The sequence below is a fragment of a genome, unplaced genomic scaffold, assembly GCF_019419815.1.
Source record: "Pyrus x bretschneideri cultivar Hongxiangsu unplaced genomic scaffold, Pyrus_bretschneideri_v1 Contig10, whole genome shotgun sequence".
NCBI classification, from domain to species: Eukaryota; Viridiplantae; Streptophyta; class Magnoliopsida; order Rosales; family Rosaceae; genus Pyrus; species Pyrus x bretschneideri.
Genome location: NW_025999391.1, coordinates 6,764,540 through 6,784,327, shown reverse-complemented (window position 1 = coordinate 6,784,327; position 19,788 = coordinate 6,764,540). Strand labels below are relative to the sequence as shown.

At 38.1% G+C, this 19,788-nt stretch overlaps 2 protein-coding genes and 1 pseudogene across 2 annotated transcripts; 1 reads left to right on the top strand and 2 right to left on the bottom strand.

Annotated features, from left to right (window-relative positions):
* The first annotated feature begins 4,811 nt into the window (after positions 1–4,811).
* On the top strand, positions 4,812–8,693 carry LOC103928760 (long-chain-alcohol oxidase FAO2-like). Its single transcript, XM_009337840.3, is given in 4 exon segments — positions 4,812–5,201; positions 5,524–5,796; positions 6,815–7,864; positions 7,866–8,693. Coding segments are annotated over 4 exon segments (2,397 nt in total). The 5' UTR covers positions 4,812–4,865; the 3' UTR covers positions 8,604–8,693.
* A 350-nt stretch (positions 8,694–9,043) lies between these two features.
* On the bottom strand, positions 9,044–13,239 carry LOC103928759 (succinate--CoA ligase [ADP-forming] subunit beta, mitochondrial). Its single transcript, XM_009337839.3, has 12 exons — positions 13,061–13,239; positions 12,565–12,675; positions 12,286–12,397; positions 11,934–11,998; positions 11,609–11,686; positions 11,399–11,473; positions 11,135–11,287; positions 10,902–11,036; positions 10,173–10,337; positions 9,762–9,884; positions 9,449–9,520; positions 9,044–9,347 (listed from the first exon to the last, which is right to left on the bottom strand). The coding sequence occupies exons 1-12, from the start codon at positions 13,160–13,162 to the stop codon at positions 9,270–9,272; spliced, it is 1,269 nt and encodes a 422-aa protein (XP_009336114.2). The 5' UTR covers positions 13,163–13,239; the 3' UTR covers positions 9,044–9,269.
* An 817-nt stretch (positions 13,240–14,056) lies between these two features.
* On the bottom strand, positions 14,057–16,807 carry LOC103928791 (annotated as a pseudogene).
* Between the last annotated feature and the right edge of the window lie 2,981 nt (positions 16,808–19,788).

Genomic DNA, 19,788 nt, shown 5'->3' with positions numbered 1-19,788 from the left:
GCCTTAGTATGAATATGTAGTTATTATTTAATTGCTTATGATATTATGCACGTTTATTTTGAATTATTAATCACTGTGTTTTAAACTGTCTATATATCTTAATGCTTAGCTACCATTAGGATGTTTAGATAAGTAATCGGATGCAATTTGGTTGGAAAACCACCGGGGAATTGAGTATTGCTTCTTGTGATTAATAGTTGTAATTTCATCTAGGATGAATAACACGTCTTAGGGTTGCATGGTTTTTCAAAGGGTTTTCACAAAGCGTAATGAGTCATGCATGTTTATATTTGATCTGAATACCACAGACGGATTGCATGTTTGATATACGTTCTAGCTTGAATACCACGAGTAGAATATGCATTAAGAAAACCTAACCTTCAAAGTTGCATGGGTAATTCATAAGTAATTAGTAAAATTGCATAGGATTGTTAAGGAGATGGTGGAACCCTAGGCTTTTACAATTTGATTTTCAAAACCTTTTCCTTTGTTTTTTTTTTTTTTTTTTTACTTAACTAATTTCTTTAAGGGATCTTTTGATATAGGCGCTTCAGTTTTGAATTTTCTAGATCAAACATCCATGCCTTTTAGTGATTTGATTAAACTTTTTTTTGTCATAATTTTGGTGCTATATGCACATTATATTGTAACAAATTTCCTATAATCTAGCATTTTGATTACACTCTCCTCTGTTTGAGATAATTGTAAAAAAAAAAAGTTGGTTAGATTCAATTTATTTTCACAATAATGCTACAATTCAGCAATAATTATCTACGATTTAAGATATTTTCTTTCCAAAATAGTTTAAAATATTTTTAAATCCCCCAAAATCAAACGTACCGAAATAAGTTTTTCTTGTAGTACGTTAAGAGAAATAGGATGAGAATAATATAAATGTACCAATACACAATGTGTACAAAATAAAACGTACCAAAATAAAAATAATTTACTAATATTAACAATATGTATCAAATCAAACGTATCAAAATTGCAAATAAACGTACCAATTAATGATTTTTGTAAATTCAAACGTACCTGTCACATCCCGGCCCGGGCGGGACCACTTCCCGGGCCCGCTCCACTACCGTAGCACGATATTGTCCGCTTTGGGCTTACCATTCCCTCACGGTTTTGTTTCTGGGAACTCACACGAGAACTTCCCGATGGGTCACCCATCCTGAGAGTGCTCTCGCGCGCTACTCGCTTAACTTCGGAGTTCCTATAGAACCCAAAGCCAGTGAGCTCCCAAAAGGCCTCGTGCTAGGTAGGGATGGGAATATACATTTAAGGATCAGTCCCTTGGGCGATGTGGGATGTCACAATCCACCCCCCTTAGGGGCCCGACGTCCTCGTCGGCACACACGTGACCAAGGTTAGGCTCTGATACCAAATTGTCACATCCCGGCCCAGGCGGGACCACTTCCCGGGCCCGCTCCACTACCGTAGCACGATATTGTCCGCTTTGGGCTTACCATTCCCTCACGGTTTTGTTTCTGGGAACTCACACGAGAACTTCCCGATGGGTCACCCATCCTGGGAGTGCTCTCGCGCGCTACTCGCTTAACTTCGGAGTTCCTATGGAACCCGAAGCCAGTGAGCTCCCAAAAGGCCTCGTGCTAGGTAGGGATGGGAATATACATTTAAGGATCAGTCCCCTGGGCGATGTGGGATGTCACAATGTGACCCACTGGGAAGTTGCTCGTGAGTTCCCAAAAACAAAACCGTGAGGGAATGGTAAGCCCAAAGCGGACAATATCGTGCTACGGTGGTGGAAGCGGGCCCGGGAAGTGATCCGCTCCGGGTCGGGATGTGACATACCTGCAGATAATATATACATAATGTATTGTACCTAATAATAATTCGTCAACAACTATACTTAAAAAAACAGCAAAAAAAATATAATTTCACAAAAAAATTGAAAAAATTACATGGAGCTTGTATGTTGATCACCAACTATTTGAAAAAGAAAAAACCATTTGGAAAAAAGAAATAATATTAAATGTTTGCAAAAAAAAATAAAATAATAATAAAAATAAAATAAAAAACTGTGATCCAAAAAACTATTTGGAAGAAGAGAAAATATAGTTTAATTACTAATATCTTCACTAAATAAGAAAAAGTGCACCATGCAGATAAAAGAATAAATTTAAAAATTATTTTAATTTTAAAAAATAGATGCGACTATTAGTTAACACACTTTAATCAAATTTTAAAAAGGCACAAATGTTTAATTTAAATGATATAAAAAAAATTGTTAAAAATTCTAATTTTCCCTTTCTTTAATCAGTTTAATTAAATTCATTTTTATTATTTTTAAATTCAAAATCAACTTTTTCCAATCCTTGTTTTTAAATAATTAACTAAGAATTTGGTTTTGTACAAATTATTCAAACAATCCCTGCAGAAAACAACCTTACTTGAACTGTTTATACTACAACTACCTTGTTTTCTTGCAAGTATTTTGTGTGTTTTTATCCCTACTTTTGTAGTGTTAAAAATCCTATCACACACCTCTTAGGCTCCCCATTTTTATTCTTTTTATTTATTTAGGTATGGTAATGGGCTTTAAGCCCTTTGGTCAGCAAAGGCAATCCCAAAATTGGGGCTCACTGCTGGGATACGGGAATTTGCCAGCGGAGCAAAACCAAAAAAAAAAACCGTTATTGTAACATCCCACATCGCCCAGGGAAGTGATCCTTATATGTATATTCCCATCCTTACCTAGCACGAGGCCTTTTGGGAGCTCATTGACTTCGGGTTCCATGGGAACTCCGAAGTTAAGCGAGAAGGGGGCCAGAGCAATCTCATGATGGGTGACCCACTGGGAAGTTGCTCGTGAGTTCCCAAAAACAAAACCGTGAGGGAATGGTAAGCCCAAAGCGGACAATATCGTGCTATGGTGGTGGAGCAGGCCCGGGAAGTAATCCGCCCCGGGCCGGGATGTGACAAATTGGTATCAGAGCCTAACCCTGGTCGCGTGTGTGCCGACGAGGACGTCGGGCCCCTAAGGGGGGTGGATTGTAACATCCCACATCGCCCAGGGGAGTGATCCTTATATGTATATTCCCATCCTTACCTAGCACGAGGCCTTTTGGGAGCTCACTGGCTTCGGGTTCCATGGGAACTCCGAAGTTAAGCGAGAAGGGGGCCAGAGCAATCTCATGATGGGTGACCCACTGGGAAGTTGCTCGTGAGTTCCCAAAAACAAAACCGTGAGGGAATGGTAAGCCCAAAGCGGACAATATCGTGCTATGGTGGTGGAGCAGGCCCAGGAAGTAATCCGCCCCGGGCCGGGATGTGACAGTTATCATTGTCGATCTCTTCACCAAAAAAAAGGTGGTGATAACGTTTCCAGCGTTGGATATTAGATGGGGAGTCACAAAATTGGGGACGACAAAGATGTTGGCATGTACCAGAGGACTACAACGCCATCAAAAGATGGCGGCCATAGGCGTCAAGCAGCATAAAACTCAAAGCTAGAATTATTTTGAGTCCTCGAGATCCATTAAGAACGATGCAGTATGAGTTTCCAAGTCTGATGAGATTCTTCTGGATCTCTAGAAACCATTTGTCAAATACGAATTTTCTCATTTCATGATGACTACAGGTCATTGTAAATTTCAATTCTCACCAGGATTCAGAGGGACGCTTCTAGCGTGGTGGGAGAGACGAAAAATAGATAAAAAATGGACATACCTAAGAACGATGTTATCTTGAACCATTGTTTCGGGTTTGGATTATGTGTAGTGTTTTGCACTTAAGCGAGAGTTTCTCGTGCTGAAAACGTGTTGTAAAATCGATGGTATGTGGGCTGTGGAATATAAAGTAAACGAGACACAATATTTACGAGGTTCAACAAGTGTGCCTACGTCCTCAGGCAGCAGCAGTACTTTCTCTCATTATCTAAAATAATAGAAGTACAAAGATAACTCTCACTATTTTTTCTTCTCTCTAGCCCAGCTCACTGGTAATTTCTCCCACATCTCTCTTCTTTACTTTTCTCTTCTCTGTCTTTGATATTGAATTGTGTATATGCAATGAACGAATGAACCTCATTTTATAGAGGTTTTCATTCGACGGAATAATGTAGCAACGCTATTTACTTTACAAAATTTCTTCAAATAAATAGTACATAAATAATAATTCTTCTAATTTTTTTACAGATAAATAGTAAAGAACTATTTATGTGGGTTATCTACATATGACATTACAACATCAAGATGATTCTTATTCTCAAATTTAAGAAAAGGGAAGGACGAGAGTCAAACTTTTTACGTAAATATTGAATTTTTAATATAATATACGATTTAGTTACAAATTTAGACTAGTATATTCTTGTCACACTGTATAATACATAAAATGAATTTGTTCATTGCTCAACAACTCAATCATTTTTTTTTTTCAAAAAAAAGGGACAATAAGTGGCAAACCACTGTTATTCACCCCACCCGTGTTCAGAGGAGGCTAGTTGGAAATTCACCCTACTCGTAATCACGATCAATTAGATTCACAACTTACAAAGTATCGAACTCATCACCTCCCTTTTTTTTTTCTTTAAGAAGTTGTTGTTCATACTTTTCTACTCAACCACTTGTCGTGGTTACTCAAATCTTTTTTTTTTCAATTCGAGAGATATTGCCTATCGTTAAATATGGTAACCTAACATTTTGGTTTACAATTAATATTCCTAACTATTTGATGAGTTTTTTTATTTCTAGAATGGGTTTGAGTGTTTGATTAATTGATTTAAACGTAGTTTCCAATTTGTTCTAGAGAGTATCACAAATTCTTATTTGTTTGTTTCCACACGGCAAATACTATCTCTCTCTCTCTCTCTCTCTCTCTCTCTCTCTATATATATATATATGTATATGTATGAAGCCAAAGAGGCAGACACCCCTCAGAGGACAAGACTGAAAAAACACCAAAGTAATCTTATTATTGAGAGAGAGAGAGAGAAGAGAGATATGGAGGGGAGAGAGAGCTGTTGTCATCCATTGTTGAGAGGAGGAAGGAGGGAAAGCAAATTCAGCCATGGTTTCTCTTCAGCTCAAATGCAATCACTGGCTGCTATCTGTGAATCTCTTATACCTCCTCTCCCATTGGAGGAAATCCCAGATGACCACCAAGCCCTTCATTCGTCCTCCTCCTCCGCCTCCTACCACACAGCTTCTGGCTCTCAGCCTCCCATCCCAGATGAGGTCATTTCCATATCTTGTTTCACTGTATTCTGTTAAAGTTCATTGGAAACCTTTTATCTCTTTTTGATTTGAAAAATATTCAATTTGTTATGTTTTATTATTTTCTTAGGTTAATCAGTAAACATTGTTTTGTAAGGAATCATTATTCTTTTATCTCTACATTAGAGTATGACGTGTATGCAAAAGTAACTCAGTCTCGTTAAAATCACAAAAAAAAAAAAAAAAAATATGCACACGTATCAAACTAAGATTTCCTCAATAATTAGAAATACATAGCCTAAGTATTTTCCTTAATTAATTGGTTCAGTATTTGGCAAAACAGGTAGCAGAAATGATAGTGAAGAGAGCTCTACCAGAAGGGGTGGATGCAATGAGGCTATTTCTGAAGATGCTATCATTGAGATTAGGAACATTTTTGCTTTGTGGAAAAATTTGCTTTGACTGGAAATGGCCGTTCATTCACAAATTCTCTGAAATGTCATTGGACAAAAGAGAACAAGTCCTCAACAAATGGTCAAGGGGAAAGCTTGTCATCACAATCAGATTGATGTTTATGGTGGTCAAAATGTGCTGCTTCTACACCTTCTTCTCCAGGGTAATGTTCCATCTGAATATTTAGCACCGCAGCAAAAAAGATTTACTTATACTGAATACGACCCTGTGACAATATTTTGAATTAATAACAATGATGTGCGTGCGTGCGTTACTCAGTGGCTGAGCCACTTGAGGACCAAGAGAGGCCCGGGCCTATCCTGAAGTTTCTTTACTTTCTAGCTTCTGTTTGTGTGCTTTTTGTTGGATATTCTGCGTTCTTTGACTTGTGATTTTGTGATTTTACTCCCAACTAGCTTTATTATGTTTCTCTAATTGAAAAAAAAAAAGAGTGCTTTACAGTGGTATTGTTATGAAACCAAAGCCTTATATCAACTAGCCTTCCTTAGTTCACCATTTTTTATGATAGAGTGTTGTTGTGCAGTGAACCCCGCACATATAGAATAGAGGAGGAATATCTTGAAATACGATTTTCATAGCTGCAGTTTTGAGCCATGATTATTAACTTTTGCTCAACTTCAAGTAGGAACTAAGGTTCAGTGCTTATGATATAATTATCTCAATCTTTCTTTTTTTCTTGACTCCATTACTCTCTTTTGATTAAAACTTTTCACTCCACAACACAAAGTGAACCTTTTCTCCCATTAGTTATATTATTTTTTGTCCAATTTCTTTCATATGACTTAGAGGCCTCTTCTAGCTTCGATTTCTAGCTTCCCCACTGGCATTAGTAGTTTTTCATACCAGTGTCGTAGCCGGTGTAGGTAAGGCATGTCAGTTTTGACCTTTATCTTATGCCATTGTTTTTCTTTGATAAATAATTTAATTTAGATAAATTATGTTATCGGTTGCTTTCATCCCTTATGACTTTGAATAATGATACGGCAAAGAAAAAGGACAATATTGTTAACTTCTATACTTTCATACTCACTTCGTTACTCCACTTCTGCTTCTTTAGTTGATGTACACTTTCAATTATTATATTGGTCCTTGTTTCATCTTTCACTCTTTTTCCATTAGAAATTGAAGTTTTTGTTCCTCTTTTGGTGCTTGGTTTGCAGATTGATGAAAACTCAAGAAACCCAGCATGGAAAGCGATTGGATTTGAATTAGACAAGAAAGAAAAATTGATTAAAACCCCAAAGGAGAGACCTCTTGATAAGGGAATCATAGAAACCATGTACGAAAGCGATTCTACGCTAGTCCAATCTCTCACGAAGAAAGGCCTCGAAGTGGTGGACGATGCAGCAAACAACATCCACAGGATCAAATGTGATGTTGTCATTGTTGGTTCGGGTTGTGGTGGAGGAGTTGCAGCTGCAGTTCTTGCTCAATCTGGCCAAAAAGTGGTCGTTCTTGAGAAAGGGAACTATTTCGTGCCGAAAGATTACTCTTCTCTCGAAGGCCCTTCAATGAGTGAGCTATACGAATCTGGTGGAATTATGTCATCCGTAGATGCGATGGTAATGATTTTAGCCGGTTCAACAGTTGGAGGAGGCTCTGTGGTAAATTGGTCTGCATCTATCAGAACGCCAAATAATGTTCTTCGTGAGTGGTCTGTGGATCATAAGATTCCACTTTATGCAAGCGAGGATTACCAATCTGCCATGGATATTGTGTGTAAGAGGATCGGTGTCACAGAGAGTTGCACCAAAGAAAATTTCCAAAATCAAATTCTGCGAAAAGGGTGCGAAAATCTTGGATTGAAAGTTGAATCAGTTCCAAGGAACTCATCAGCAGATCATTACTGTGGTTTTTGCAATTATGGTTGTCCAACAGGGGACAAGAAGGGGACTGATTCAACTTGGCTAGTCGATGCTGTGGAATGTGGTGCGGTGATTTTAACTGGATGCAAAGCTGAGAAGTTTATACTCAAGAAGGACAATGATGGAGGTAGAAGAAAGCGATGCCTTGGGGTGCAAGCAACATCTTTGAGCAAGAACATAAAAAGGAAGCTGGAAATCGAGGCAAAAGTGACAATTTCAGCATGTGGGTCTCTCTTGACTCCTCCTCTAATGATCTCCAGTGGACTCAAGAATCGGAATATTGGCCGGAACCTCCACCTCCACCCTGTTCTGTTGTCTTGGGGATACTTTCCTCAACACGAATCAGGAGTTCAAAGGAAAAAAATATGAGGGAGGGATCATCACTTCAATCCACAAAGTGGTTTCTGAGACCGCAAATGCACGCGCGATTATAGAGACTGCTGTGCTAGGGCCGGCCTCATTTGCTACATTGTCTCCGTGGATTTCAAGGCTTGACATGAAGGACAGGATGGAGAAGTATGCAAGAACAGCTAACCTGTTTGCATTGGTGAGAGACCACAGTTCGGGCGTGGTTAAGCGTGAGGGGAGGATCCACTACACATTAGACCAATTAGACAAAGAAAATATTCTAGCAGGGCTAAGGCAGGCTCTGAGGATCATGATTGCAGCAGGAGCTGTTGAAGTGGGGACATATCGAAACGACGGGCAGAGGATAAAATGCAAGGGGGTTAAGGAGGAGGACTTGGAGGAGTTTTTGGACACGGTTGTCACCTCCGCAGGGCCGAGCGCGAGGGAGGAGCTGTGGACAATTTACTCATCTGCTCATCAGATGGGCAGTTGCAGAATGGGGGCTACTGAGGAGGAAGGAGGAGTTGATGAAAATGGTGAGAGCTGGGAGGCAAAAGGGTTGTTTGTTTGCGATGCAAGTTTGCTTCCGACTGCAGTTGGTGTGAATCCAATGATCACCGTTGAATCCACTGCTTATTGCATTGCCAAGAAGATTGCACAATCTTTGGACAAGCAAAAAGTATATATCTTGTTAGTAATTAAATTTTCTTCGTGTTGTGGTGCTTGTAAATTATAAATCATGAAAAATAATCTTGATATTGTACCTGAACAATACAAAATCGAGCGAATTTTTATTTAATCTAAACTACAATGAGATTTATTCGAACTAAGGTGCAGATGGAGAGCACAGCAGTGCCCAACTTAGACCAACAGCCTTTGAACTCAAATTAAAAAGGTTAATGCTATTCACACCTTCATTTTTACTTCACATCCAAAAATCGAGAGGGATGTGTGAGAGATACAAACAGATGTGTGAACAACGGCACCTTTATAAGATAAAAGGTGGCAATACAAGTGTTCTGTCAAAATAATTAGTGTTGAAAGAAATTTGCTCATGATCCAGTGAGTTCTTTTGAAAACGACAATTTTACTTTAAATTAATCGAAACTACGGGAAGAAGATTAAAACCCGATGCATAGGAAAGTGCACAAACATAAACCGCAAAAAAGAAAAAACTTGAATAAATTTGTAGAAAGCTGGATTATTGAAATTTCCTTGTTGACAACAGATACAACCTCAAAACTTCTCATCAAACAATTTCAATTTTTTTGCTCAAACGACGCAGATGGTGTTTTACGTAGTTTCAACTTTCATAACCAAAAAAACACTAAACAGAGCACATCAGTGCCACCGTGAAAGTAAGAATCATATCGATATGTAACTAGAAAGAGAATCAAGGGATCTACTTCTTCAGCGCTTTAACAGCTTTATCAGCAGCATCATCCAAATCTTCTGCTGTAATTAGCGCCATTCCACTTTCCTGCATAGCCATTAACAGAGCAAGATTTCCATTTTATCTTGGATGATAACGACAGTTTTTAACTTTTTACTGATACATCAGGATTAAGTTTCTAATGGTACCTTGAGAATCCTCTTTCCTTGCTCAACGTTGGTGCCTTCAAGACGAACAACCACCGGCACTTCTAGTTTAACCTTGAACAAGGATGAATAAATGTTAATTCCTCAGAAAAACTAGACTGAGGCCATATAATTACACGAAGCTGTTAAATTTAGAGTATGAGCTGAATTAACTAGAACAATTTCCACCCGTTCCCTCATGGGAAGGAAGCGCCAAATTGTATTTTCCCTCAGCAATTACTCAATCTCTTAAGCGTAATTCAAAATGATATTTCACTTTAGTGAAGGGAAAAAAACACAGAACAGTATTGCTAACCAGTTTAGCAGCATTGACAATTCCACTTGCAATCACATCACATTTCATTATTCCACCAAATATATTGACCAAAATGGCTTTCACCTTCTCATCAGAAGTCAATATCTTAAACGCCTCAACAACCTGTTTCACATAATCTAGAATTAGAGAAACAAAAGAAATCCAGGTTTCGTAAGGGCTTTAAGAAATTGCCATTTTATTCAACAGAAAAATGAACAAAAAAAAAATAATTATTTCCAACATGAGTTAGCACTCAGATGTACACGTGGCACTTCACAATCTAGTGAACCATTAGTCATAGATAAAAAATGAGAAAATAAAACTAGAAATGAAAAGATTTGATGACGACAGTGGGAAACAAAAGGTCCAACAAGCAGTTCAACAAATCCTATCGTATGACTACATCCTTACCTGGTTTTCAGAAGCATTTCCGCCAACATCTAGAAAATTGGCGGGAGTTCCCCCATGTAACTTAATGATATCCATTGTAGCCATAGCTAATCCTGCACCATTCACCATGCAACCAATCTCCCCATCTAAGCCAATATAATTCAAATCTGCTTTGGCAGCAGCCACCTGTCAAAAGGTAAAAGAGACCAAAGAAAAATAATTAAACAGAGGGTATACTGTTGTACAGTGTATCAGAAAACCTACAACACCTAGACAAAGCATCTCCAACAAACAAGCTCATCAGTGGCATGTGGGCTTCATTATGATTTATGATATACTATATCCAGTAGACAATATGGGAACTTTATAATCCCTGTTAATGAGTCCCCACTTTCCTCCGCACTTAATGGGGGTGGGAATCAGGAATACCTATTAAAAGCTGACCGGGTTTTAAGAGGAGTGTACAAACCTACCCAACCCAGGTCATGATTAGAAACAGTAAATTCCATTTCAAATTAGTAAAATGTGTGCAAAACTTTTTGTTAACAACAGCAAAAATCCTCACTAAATTTTGAAACGGACATACTGCATATACATTATACATATAGGACAAAAATGAATTATGCCGACAAAAATTGTATACAGAAAATGGGATGATTAGCGGCAACGGAGAGCATAAGATGATAATACTAATCAGCTTAAAATGGGGTCAAACACAAGGATGACTGTCCACTGAAAAGGACAACATACCTCTCGGGGATCCTCCTGCGATGGATCGCGAAGAGCAAATATCTCTTTCTGACGATAAGCAGCATTGTCGTCAAAGTTCAACTTGGCATCAGCAGCTACTAGCTGGTTATCAGCAGTTTCTGCAAGTGGATTGATCTGTCCAAAATCAAAGGTCAGACAAATGTGAAACAGAATAATTTGGAACTAGGAAGCTTACATAGTAACATTACTAGAACCAAGAAGTTTATACTCACTTCCAGCAGTGTACAATCAGTCTCACTGAATAGCTTATATAATTTCTTCACTTGATCGATTGAACTATTCCTATCAGCCCCTTTTGGAGCCAAACCATCAACAACCTTTGCAGCATCTTCATCTGTAATTCCGGTGAAAACATCGATAGGTACCTATCAACAACGTAACCAAAAAATAAAGATAAACAAGAAACTAGTTAAATAACTATATAGAAAAGGAAAGAGTAGTGCTACAGCATCAAAACTAAAGATGAGGATGGCTACCTTAATTATCTGATCGGGGAATTTCTCAGCGAGGTCTTCAATGCTGGTTCCACCCTTTGCACAAGCAATTATAAGCTGGAAAATGGGATAAAAATTAAGCATCTTTAGTTTAGAGAGCTCAACTTTGATGAAAACTTATGTTATCAAAGACAGAGTAATATACAATAAGAAATTTGCAGCAAACATAAATAACTGAGTTTGAAAATATACCGGGCCAGCAGATTTGCGATCTAAAATAATAGAAAAGTACATCTCATTGACAAGCGACAACTTTTGGCACAAATAAACCTGTACAAGCAAAGGAAAGAGACCAAAGCCTGAGTAAAAATGAAGTTATGATTTACTAGTTCAAGAAAGTTTGTGCTTGGGACTTCTTAGCATCAAGCATCATTTCATATAAAGTAAAAGTGAAAGTTTGGAATCCTCGGCCACAAAGATTCCAAATTTTAATAAAAGTGAAAGCTCAGAAACTATAATGCATGCATTGCTTCAAGCTAATATGAACGGACAACTTGAAACAAATTGCTATGCCAACCTTGCTGACAATTTTTCCCTGAGGACCTGTTTGCTTGGTAACAAGAATTTGCCCAAGCATCTTGCCTGCACAATTAGCATAAACGGAGATAAATAAGCATCACAAAATGACAAAGCAGAACCGCATTTACTAAGCTGCAACTGCCTGAATCATACAGAACACTAACTATACAGTAACAATATGACGGATTTATCGTAAACTAACATGCATGCATTGCTTGAGGGCCAATCAGGAGTGCAAATGAAACATATGCTAGTTATTTGTACGAAAGCCCAAGTTGATACTTTCGGTCCATAGTTAATGAAAAAACTATGAAAATCCGATCACATTTAGCAATGATGGCTTTAAATACCAGCAATATCTTCAACTTGGTTAGTCGGGACAATATGAACGCCACCCTTGAGACCATTTTTAAAGGTTCCCAACCCTCTTCCACCAGCCAAGACTTGGCTTTTAACCACCAACTGCACCAAAATTCAAGTTAGCATTTCTCCTTTAAGGCCACGACAGTAGTATTCTTAGAAAGTAAGATATAGCAATAAACAAATTTCGAACCTTCACATGTTTACCAATTGCAAGCTGGGGATTCATAAATCTGAAATATGAAAAGATTACGATCTCCAATGATTACCTCACTTTCCTTGGGAAATGCATCCTGAATTGCCTTTTTGACTTCATTGACGGAACCAGCCGCGACACCTTTCGGGACATTGACCCCGTATTTGCTCATCAATTCAGCCCCCTGATCTCAACCGAAAATGAAAGGCATTCATCATCAAACTTCAAACAACATTCTCACACAAATACAATCCAACCCAATTACTTGACTGATATGAACAACAGACATTCCGCATTAACACATACATCATATAAAACAAAACACAATTTAAAGTTCTACTTTTTCACTGATCAGTACTGTTAGCTTTGCAAATTTATATGAACTAATTGAAATTAAACAAAAGTATTTATTGAAACAAATGAATATTATCATAAAATCGAAAAAAAAGTGTCCTTTTCAATTTTCCAGAATTTATGGAGGATTTAAAAAGAAACAGATCGGAGACTTTTAGATATGAGAGTTTGGTTGTGACTGTAAGTGCGAGTGAAACTTGCACACAGATAGAGACCTGATATTCGTGGATGTTGAGGCGGCGGAGCTGTTGCTGCTGCCATTTTCCGGCGACGGAGAGAGAGCGGAAGGTCAGCTGCTTCAGTAATCCTCTCACCATTGTTGCAAGCTCCCAAACCCTAAAACCCAAACAACAACTCCAGATAGATAGAGAGAGAGAGAGAGAGAGAGAGAGAGAGAGATTGCCGGACGCAGAGGCGAATGGGTCTGAGAATTGAGAACGCGAAAGGGATCCCTAGTGCTTTTTCTTCTTCTATTTTTTTTTTTTAATTAAAACAAAATCAAAATTGCTTTTGACCCGTTTTAGGCATTTTCTTTTTATGATTTTGTTGTTTTATTATTTTGCGATTTGAGTTTTCTTTTTCTTCTATTTTTTTTCATTATTTTTATGAAAATTTTAAAAACTAGTCAAGTTTTGAAAAAGTGGTGGATTGTACGAGTATTTTTCTCCAACTTATTTCACTTACAGTTTAAATCACTTTTTTTTTTAGGCTGGAAGAATTGATTCGTTTTTAGATTCAAATCATGCACCAAGTTGCACATTGCGATTTGCCTAAATTTTAAATCACAATGGATAAAAATCGACATGCTTGAATCACTAGTGTTGTGATTTAATTTGGTTCAGTTTGCAATTTCAATCATTATAGAATGAAAAAAATTTAGAACTATATTGAAATTTGATCAAATAATAAAAAAATTATTTTCAAATTAACTCAACTCTAAGTTTCAGACTTTCAATCTCTTAATTTCAAAATGTTTATTGTTCCAAAAAGAAATCAAAATGTTTAATAAAATACTAAAATATATAATATTAATATTAATATATATTTTTCTTCAAAAAAAATATTATATGTTTTATCCATTATATGTTATTTTATTATAAAACAAAAAAAATAAGTAATCCCCTAACTTTTAGTGATATTCTAAATTAGTTTCAACATTTTTAAACGTTCCAAATAAGTACCCAACTTATTAAAATGACACATTTTAAGTCCCAGTCATTTATTCGTTCAATGCCCATGTGGCAACAATGAGTTCCACTTATTTGCTTATTTGGACACTAAAATAATAATCATAAAAATAGCTTCAAAAAAGAAAAAAAATGAAAAAGCAAAATAAATACACAAATTCATGAATAAAATGGAAAACGAAAATGAAAATCGGGAAATCTCCTAACAAATAATAGTGTTAAGAATCGATATAAGGTTTCAAGGAGCTTGTTATGCTCATCTAATTTCCTCGTTCATTACTTTTTGGCTAGTGAAGCTTCCAACTATTATTTGTGGACGGTGAAGATAGTGGTGGCCGCATCATGGCAATTCAAACCATTTCAGCAACCTCTATATCCGTCTTCTCGATGTTAACACTCATTCAAGACCAATATCCAAGGGATCAACAGCTTTTACCTGCAAATGCAACCTACTTTCGATCACGCTCCATGCTTCGAACTTCTAAGTAAACCAACGATCTCACCGGCGCATAATCCCTTGCCTGAGGCCAAAACTCATTAGGACCGACAATCAAGCATAAAGAAACAAAAACAAATCTAAATCGGTGCAAATTTGAGGTACCAGAATGCCATTAGCAAGGCGAAGATAACTCATTGGCATCAATCCAGCAGGGCCTCCTTGCATTGTAGTAAAAATGCGCGATCATCGGAACCAGTTCTTCTGCAGTCCGAATCTCTGCAAAAGCAACACATACTTAACGCCAAGAAAATATAGTAATTCTCGCAAACACTGACAGAAACTGATCGGAACACACAAGTCCACTTCCAACCTTTCTCTCTGTACAAGATCCTGTTTCCTCGTACAAACAAAATCTGAGGACAGTCTCTAACTTTAAGAGCATAAGCCAAATCTCTCTCAATGTTGATGTCTATCTTAACGGACTGTCGAATGCAAATACACAAACTGAAGGTAAAGTTACTAATTTAACAATGTTCATCGATCAAGAACATGAATTGGTGCTCAAGTTACTAAATTTAACAACATTCATCAATTAAATCATTGCAAAATTGGAAATTAACGATGTCGAAAACACGCATACCCGAGGAGGCAATCGATCTTTGGCATTCCAGTAGATCTTGACCGCCTTTTCGAGCTCTTTCAACGCCTTCCAATTCTCACTTGCTCTGTTGTACCTCTCGAAAACAAGAACAAGAAGAGGACTTGGGTGAAAAGCAAAGCTCTCCCACTCCAAGCAGTTGATCTCCTTCACCCAATTGTCTTCAACCTCGCCTTCCCAATCAATCTCAACCCCATTGTCGCCCACCACGTTTCGAATTGGGTGCTTCTCGAAGTACTCCGAAGCCCGAATCCCCCACCCCACATCGGCATCCAACGGCCAATCCCTGCTCTCTTCCTCAACCACCATGCTCTTCTGCCTTCCAAAACCCTCCTCCTCCTCCTCCTCCTCACCATCGTCCACTTTCCTCTTCATTACTTCATCTTTCTTCTCAACAATTTCTGGGTTCTGCTCTCTGATCGACGCAAACGTCCGATCAAGCGACTCCCGCACGTAATCTTCAACCGCCGCCGCTTCGCTCCTGCGCCCGCACCGCGGCTTTCTCGGAATCGTCGCTGGAAACGTCTCGCCTGGCTCTTCACTTCGTGTTCAGAAGTTTTCGTTTTACGGCTGCGATATTTCGGTTTCGGATTGGAGCGAGCTTTGAGGTCGGGCTCCGAATCGGATTTTCTCGAAGTAGCATAGCAAGGAAGAGAGTTCAGAGTGAGGGTGCGGTGCAAAGGGGAAATATGTAGCATCGGCGGGAGACAAGTTTGAAGGCGCAGCATTTTATTGGTGGTTTCCGCAGCCCAAGTGTTTGTGGAAATGCCTCACCGAGCTCAACCGCTTTTTTCCCTCTTCCCCTTTTTCCCTCCCTTTTATTACCCGCTTCCTGTTGGTTGTTATTTTATCAAAAGAACATCGCTTGCTTTTATTTTTTTAGTAACGACTTGATATCATTTTTTTAAGCCTGATCGGATAAACGGTTCTCGTGATGGTAAGAAATCAAAAAATAGTCTTCATGCTAAAGAAATTAGGATTTAAACCGTTGTGCTGTAATCCGTTTGCGGATTTAGTGTTCTAAATGTGGTAAAGTTTAAAAAAGTTGTGGTCTTTAAGTTGATTCCTGCTAGATTAGGGGGTTTAATTGGTGGGATATCTACTTGAATTGGTGGGATTTGGGATATAGCCGTAGGTTTGATTAATTAGATAGGGAAGGTACTGAGGCATGCTTTGTAAGTTTTAGTAGTGAGTTTGGTGAAATGGATTCTAATCACAATGCCGTCGGGGAATGTGCTTTTAACGGGCAAAATGCAGTTTCCTAGTAGTGGCGGCAGTGCGGCCTGATCCCTAGCTCTCTCCCATCAGTGGTTCCCAGATGAGCGCGATGGGTTCATCTGTAATATAAGAGAGCAGAGAGACAAGGAAGAAGAAGATGCAGACGTTAAAGTACATTTTTACCCTTACATTAACAGATATTTAACAAAAAAATCATTTTGGATTAAATTTGCTAACAGATTACACCACAAGGGTTTAAATCATAATTGTTTTACCACAAAGACTATCATCCAATTAGCTTATCACCACAAAAATTATTTATCCGATTAGGCCCTTTTTTTTTAATGTATTTAAAGTTATAATATTGTTTATGTGCAAAATTGATTCAGCCTTGGATCAACTTAGAAATGAAGTGGCCTCCGCAGAGATGTTCCGGTCACCTGATACTGGTGTTTTAGCTGGCTGGCTTTGGTAAGAGGCGTGGAGCTTAGTGCTGGGTGAGGGGGTGACTTGATTCGGCATGTGTGCTTCGTAGGGCACGCCTCCGGCAGGTGTGCTTTGGTAGACTAGCCTCAGCACGTAGCGAAGACTTATTAGTGCCAAGATTGATCACCTGTGGTGCTCCTTCAAGTTTTCCAAGGACTTCTTAGTTGACGTGAATTTTTCTCTTTCAATGATGACGTGAAAGAAAATTTAGAACAAGTGAGGGAGCTAGATTTTTAGAGAAAACATAGTTATTTTGAAGTATATCAGAATCCAGATGACGTAGTAAATTGATCTGATTGAAAGATGAAAATTTCGGTAGTGAAAGTCAAGCATTGCAGATTTGACCTCTATTATTCGATTTGTGCCCATGACTCATCACTTTTTTTTTTTTTTTTAGATCAAGGGTAACATTCATTATCAGCAACAACAAACTTTACAATGACCAAAATTTACAACAAAAGGCCCAAAAGCCAAAAACACAAACAAACAACAGTGGCCCAACCAGAAGTTGAGACCGAAACAAAAGAAAATTGAAAACAGCCAGTTCCGCTGCATCCTCCGCCATAACCACTGCTGAAACCACCAAAACAACGGTCATGCATGTCAATCCACACAAATTCTTGCCCCTAATTAAGCCTTGCCTCATCGGTACCAGCATCTAATCCCAAGCTTCACTCCTAGCACAACTACAGACAACAAAGAACCTGCAGCCAATTGAAAGAAGCTCATGGGAATCCACGAGCAACATTGCCAACAAAGGCAAACAGCAAAGAGAAGGTGGTGGTGCGAGGAACACCTGACCTAGTAGAAGCACCAGATCTATACTCACCAACTCGAAACACCGCAACAAATTATCAGTTTTTCAACGTTTATACGTTTACTAGGTTTTATCAATTTTCTAAGGTTTTAAGGATTTTCTTTTTTTTCTTCATATTTTGTTTCCTTAATTCTATTAGAATTCATGGCAAGCTAAGGGTTAAACACATTATAAAACATCTTTTAGTGGTGCTAAAAATATTATCTTTCTAAAACAGTCTTTTGTTGATGAGGGATCCATTGGCAAATTTGCGCCAAATCACATAGATGTTGGGAGGATTCCGCGTTTTAAGGGAAATCAATGCATGGAAGATGTTTTTTCAATTGGAAATGGGCCGCGGTTGTGAGCGAATCCTTGCGGCAATAAAAATCTCAAAAGAGAAGGTGATGGAGGATAGAAATTGACAAGATGAGAAAGTGTACGTTTCTCTCTTTTCTACAAGTCAATTTTGTTGGAGCAAAGATGTTCCCAAATTGATACAAAAGATAAGATTTTGTTCATATTTCATGTTTGCTTTTACATACGGAGAAGGAGACAGTTAGGAGAAATTTTTAGTTATGACGGGAATACAGATGGTACACTACATGTTTTTATGTAAGTGGTGGGAAATTTTGTTTTTTAAGTTATTAACTTTTTAACACAAATATCTCACCATTTATATAGCGACATGTGATGTACCATCTCGTGTGACGATCATACTAAAAATTTCTCGACAGTTAAGAAAGAGCATAAAAAAAAATAATAATAATAATAAAATCTTGTTGGCCTAAACAAAAAGAGGTTAAAATCTTGATATACCGACAAGCCAGCGCAAGTTTATTTCGTTGGATTTCTTTAGGGAGATCAACCGGTCGGCATGTAGGCACAACCAATTTTTTCTCCGCGTCCAACCACGTTATGCATTCTCCTTCCCAACGTCCAGAAGTATGAGGAACAAGGTAGCGGCGACGAATCCGACCGCCTTGCTGGCCGGTGCTCGCAATGAGCTTCCCGGTAACAAACGCCAAATACGTAACAACAACAGAAGCCTCAATACTACACATAGGATAATCACAACAATTACAGCATGTAGCAATCACAACCATACACTAATTATTTATGTTCGTTGGTTCTTCTCTGATTTATTCAATTCAAATTTTAAAAAATAAATAGAAGTACATGCAACTTTGGACGGCTAATATTGTTGGTGAACTAATGTTTGATGGATTAATGTACGGCGTCCGATTAATTTACTTCAACTGACTTTAAGTGATTGGATGTAGATGTTATTTTAGGTGTGGGATTTCTAATATTGGTTTTTGTTACTGTTTAAGGTAAATTTCTATATTTATAAATGTTGCAAAATAATGCTTGTATTTGAGGTGTCGTACAGACGTACTTCTAAACAAGAAGGTGCATTTTACACTAGAAAGAGGGGCAAGGAATTTGGAAGAGGAGACGCTGACCGGGACCGTGTTGATCCTTGGGTTGCTCCGCCCCTATGCAGAGAGAAAATTTTGACTAGGGAGGCCGAACCACGTGTCTTCGACGGAACACTCACACAAAACAGAAAACGGTTATCTCTGGATCCCTTCCATCAAATCTACCAAATTCATCAATTTGTGCCCTTGAAATTTGATTAAACGGTTAAAGTTATTATAACTTTTAAAATGAGCCCTATTTGGAACCGTTGAATCAAATTTCAAGGATCCGAATTGTGAATTTGATAAATTTTGTGGAAGGGCCGGAGAGGATCCCTTTCCTCACAAAACACACTCTCTACCCCATCTATCTGATTTGTCAAGTCCATCGATTTCCAAATTTTGGTCCCACCCCCTCTAATAAAGGCTTTGTCCGGGTTCCGGACAGAAGAAACTCTCCTATGCAGGACCAAACCTTGAGGCTTAAGTACTGTGACTGAAAATGGAACTTTGTTTCATAAGATATAAATGTAATTTACATACAAATTTGTGATACTAATCTAACTAAAACGAACTGTAGACAACAAATTATTTTCTAATAAGATTGTTAACAAATGGAAAGAAAGGGGTTAGATGTAGAAACACTTGTTCAAAGTTAAGATTAAATATTGACGCATCTCAGTGTGTTCTAAATTCTTACCCATCAATACTTAATGATTAGCGATCTTGATACTCACT

What these genes read in the sequence shown, in the direction of transcription:
- LOC103928759 (XM_009337839.3), bottom strand. Translation starts at nt 13,162, where the DNA reads ATGGTGAGAGGATTACTGAAGCAGCTGACCTTCCGCTCTCTCTCCGTC. An exon ending in AGGGAAAAATTGTCAGCAAG is followed by an intron (nt 11,687 to 11,933) that starts GTTGGCATAGCA and finishes TTGCTTGTACAG; the next exon opens with GTTTATTTGTGCCAAAAGTT. An exon ending in TCCCCGATCAGATAATTAAG is followed by an intron (nt 11,288 to 11,398) that starts GTAGCCATCCTC and finishes CGTTGTTGATAG; the next exon opens with GTACCTATCGATGTTTTCAC.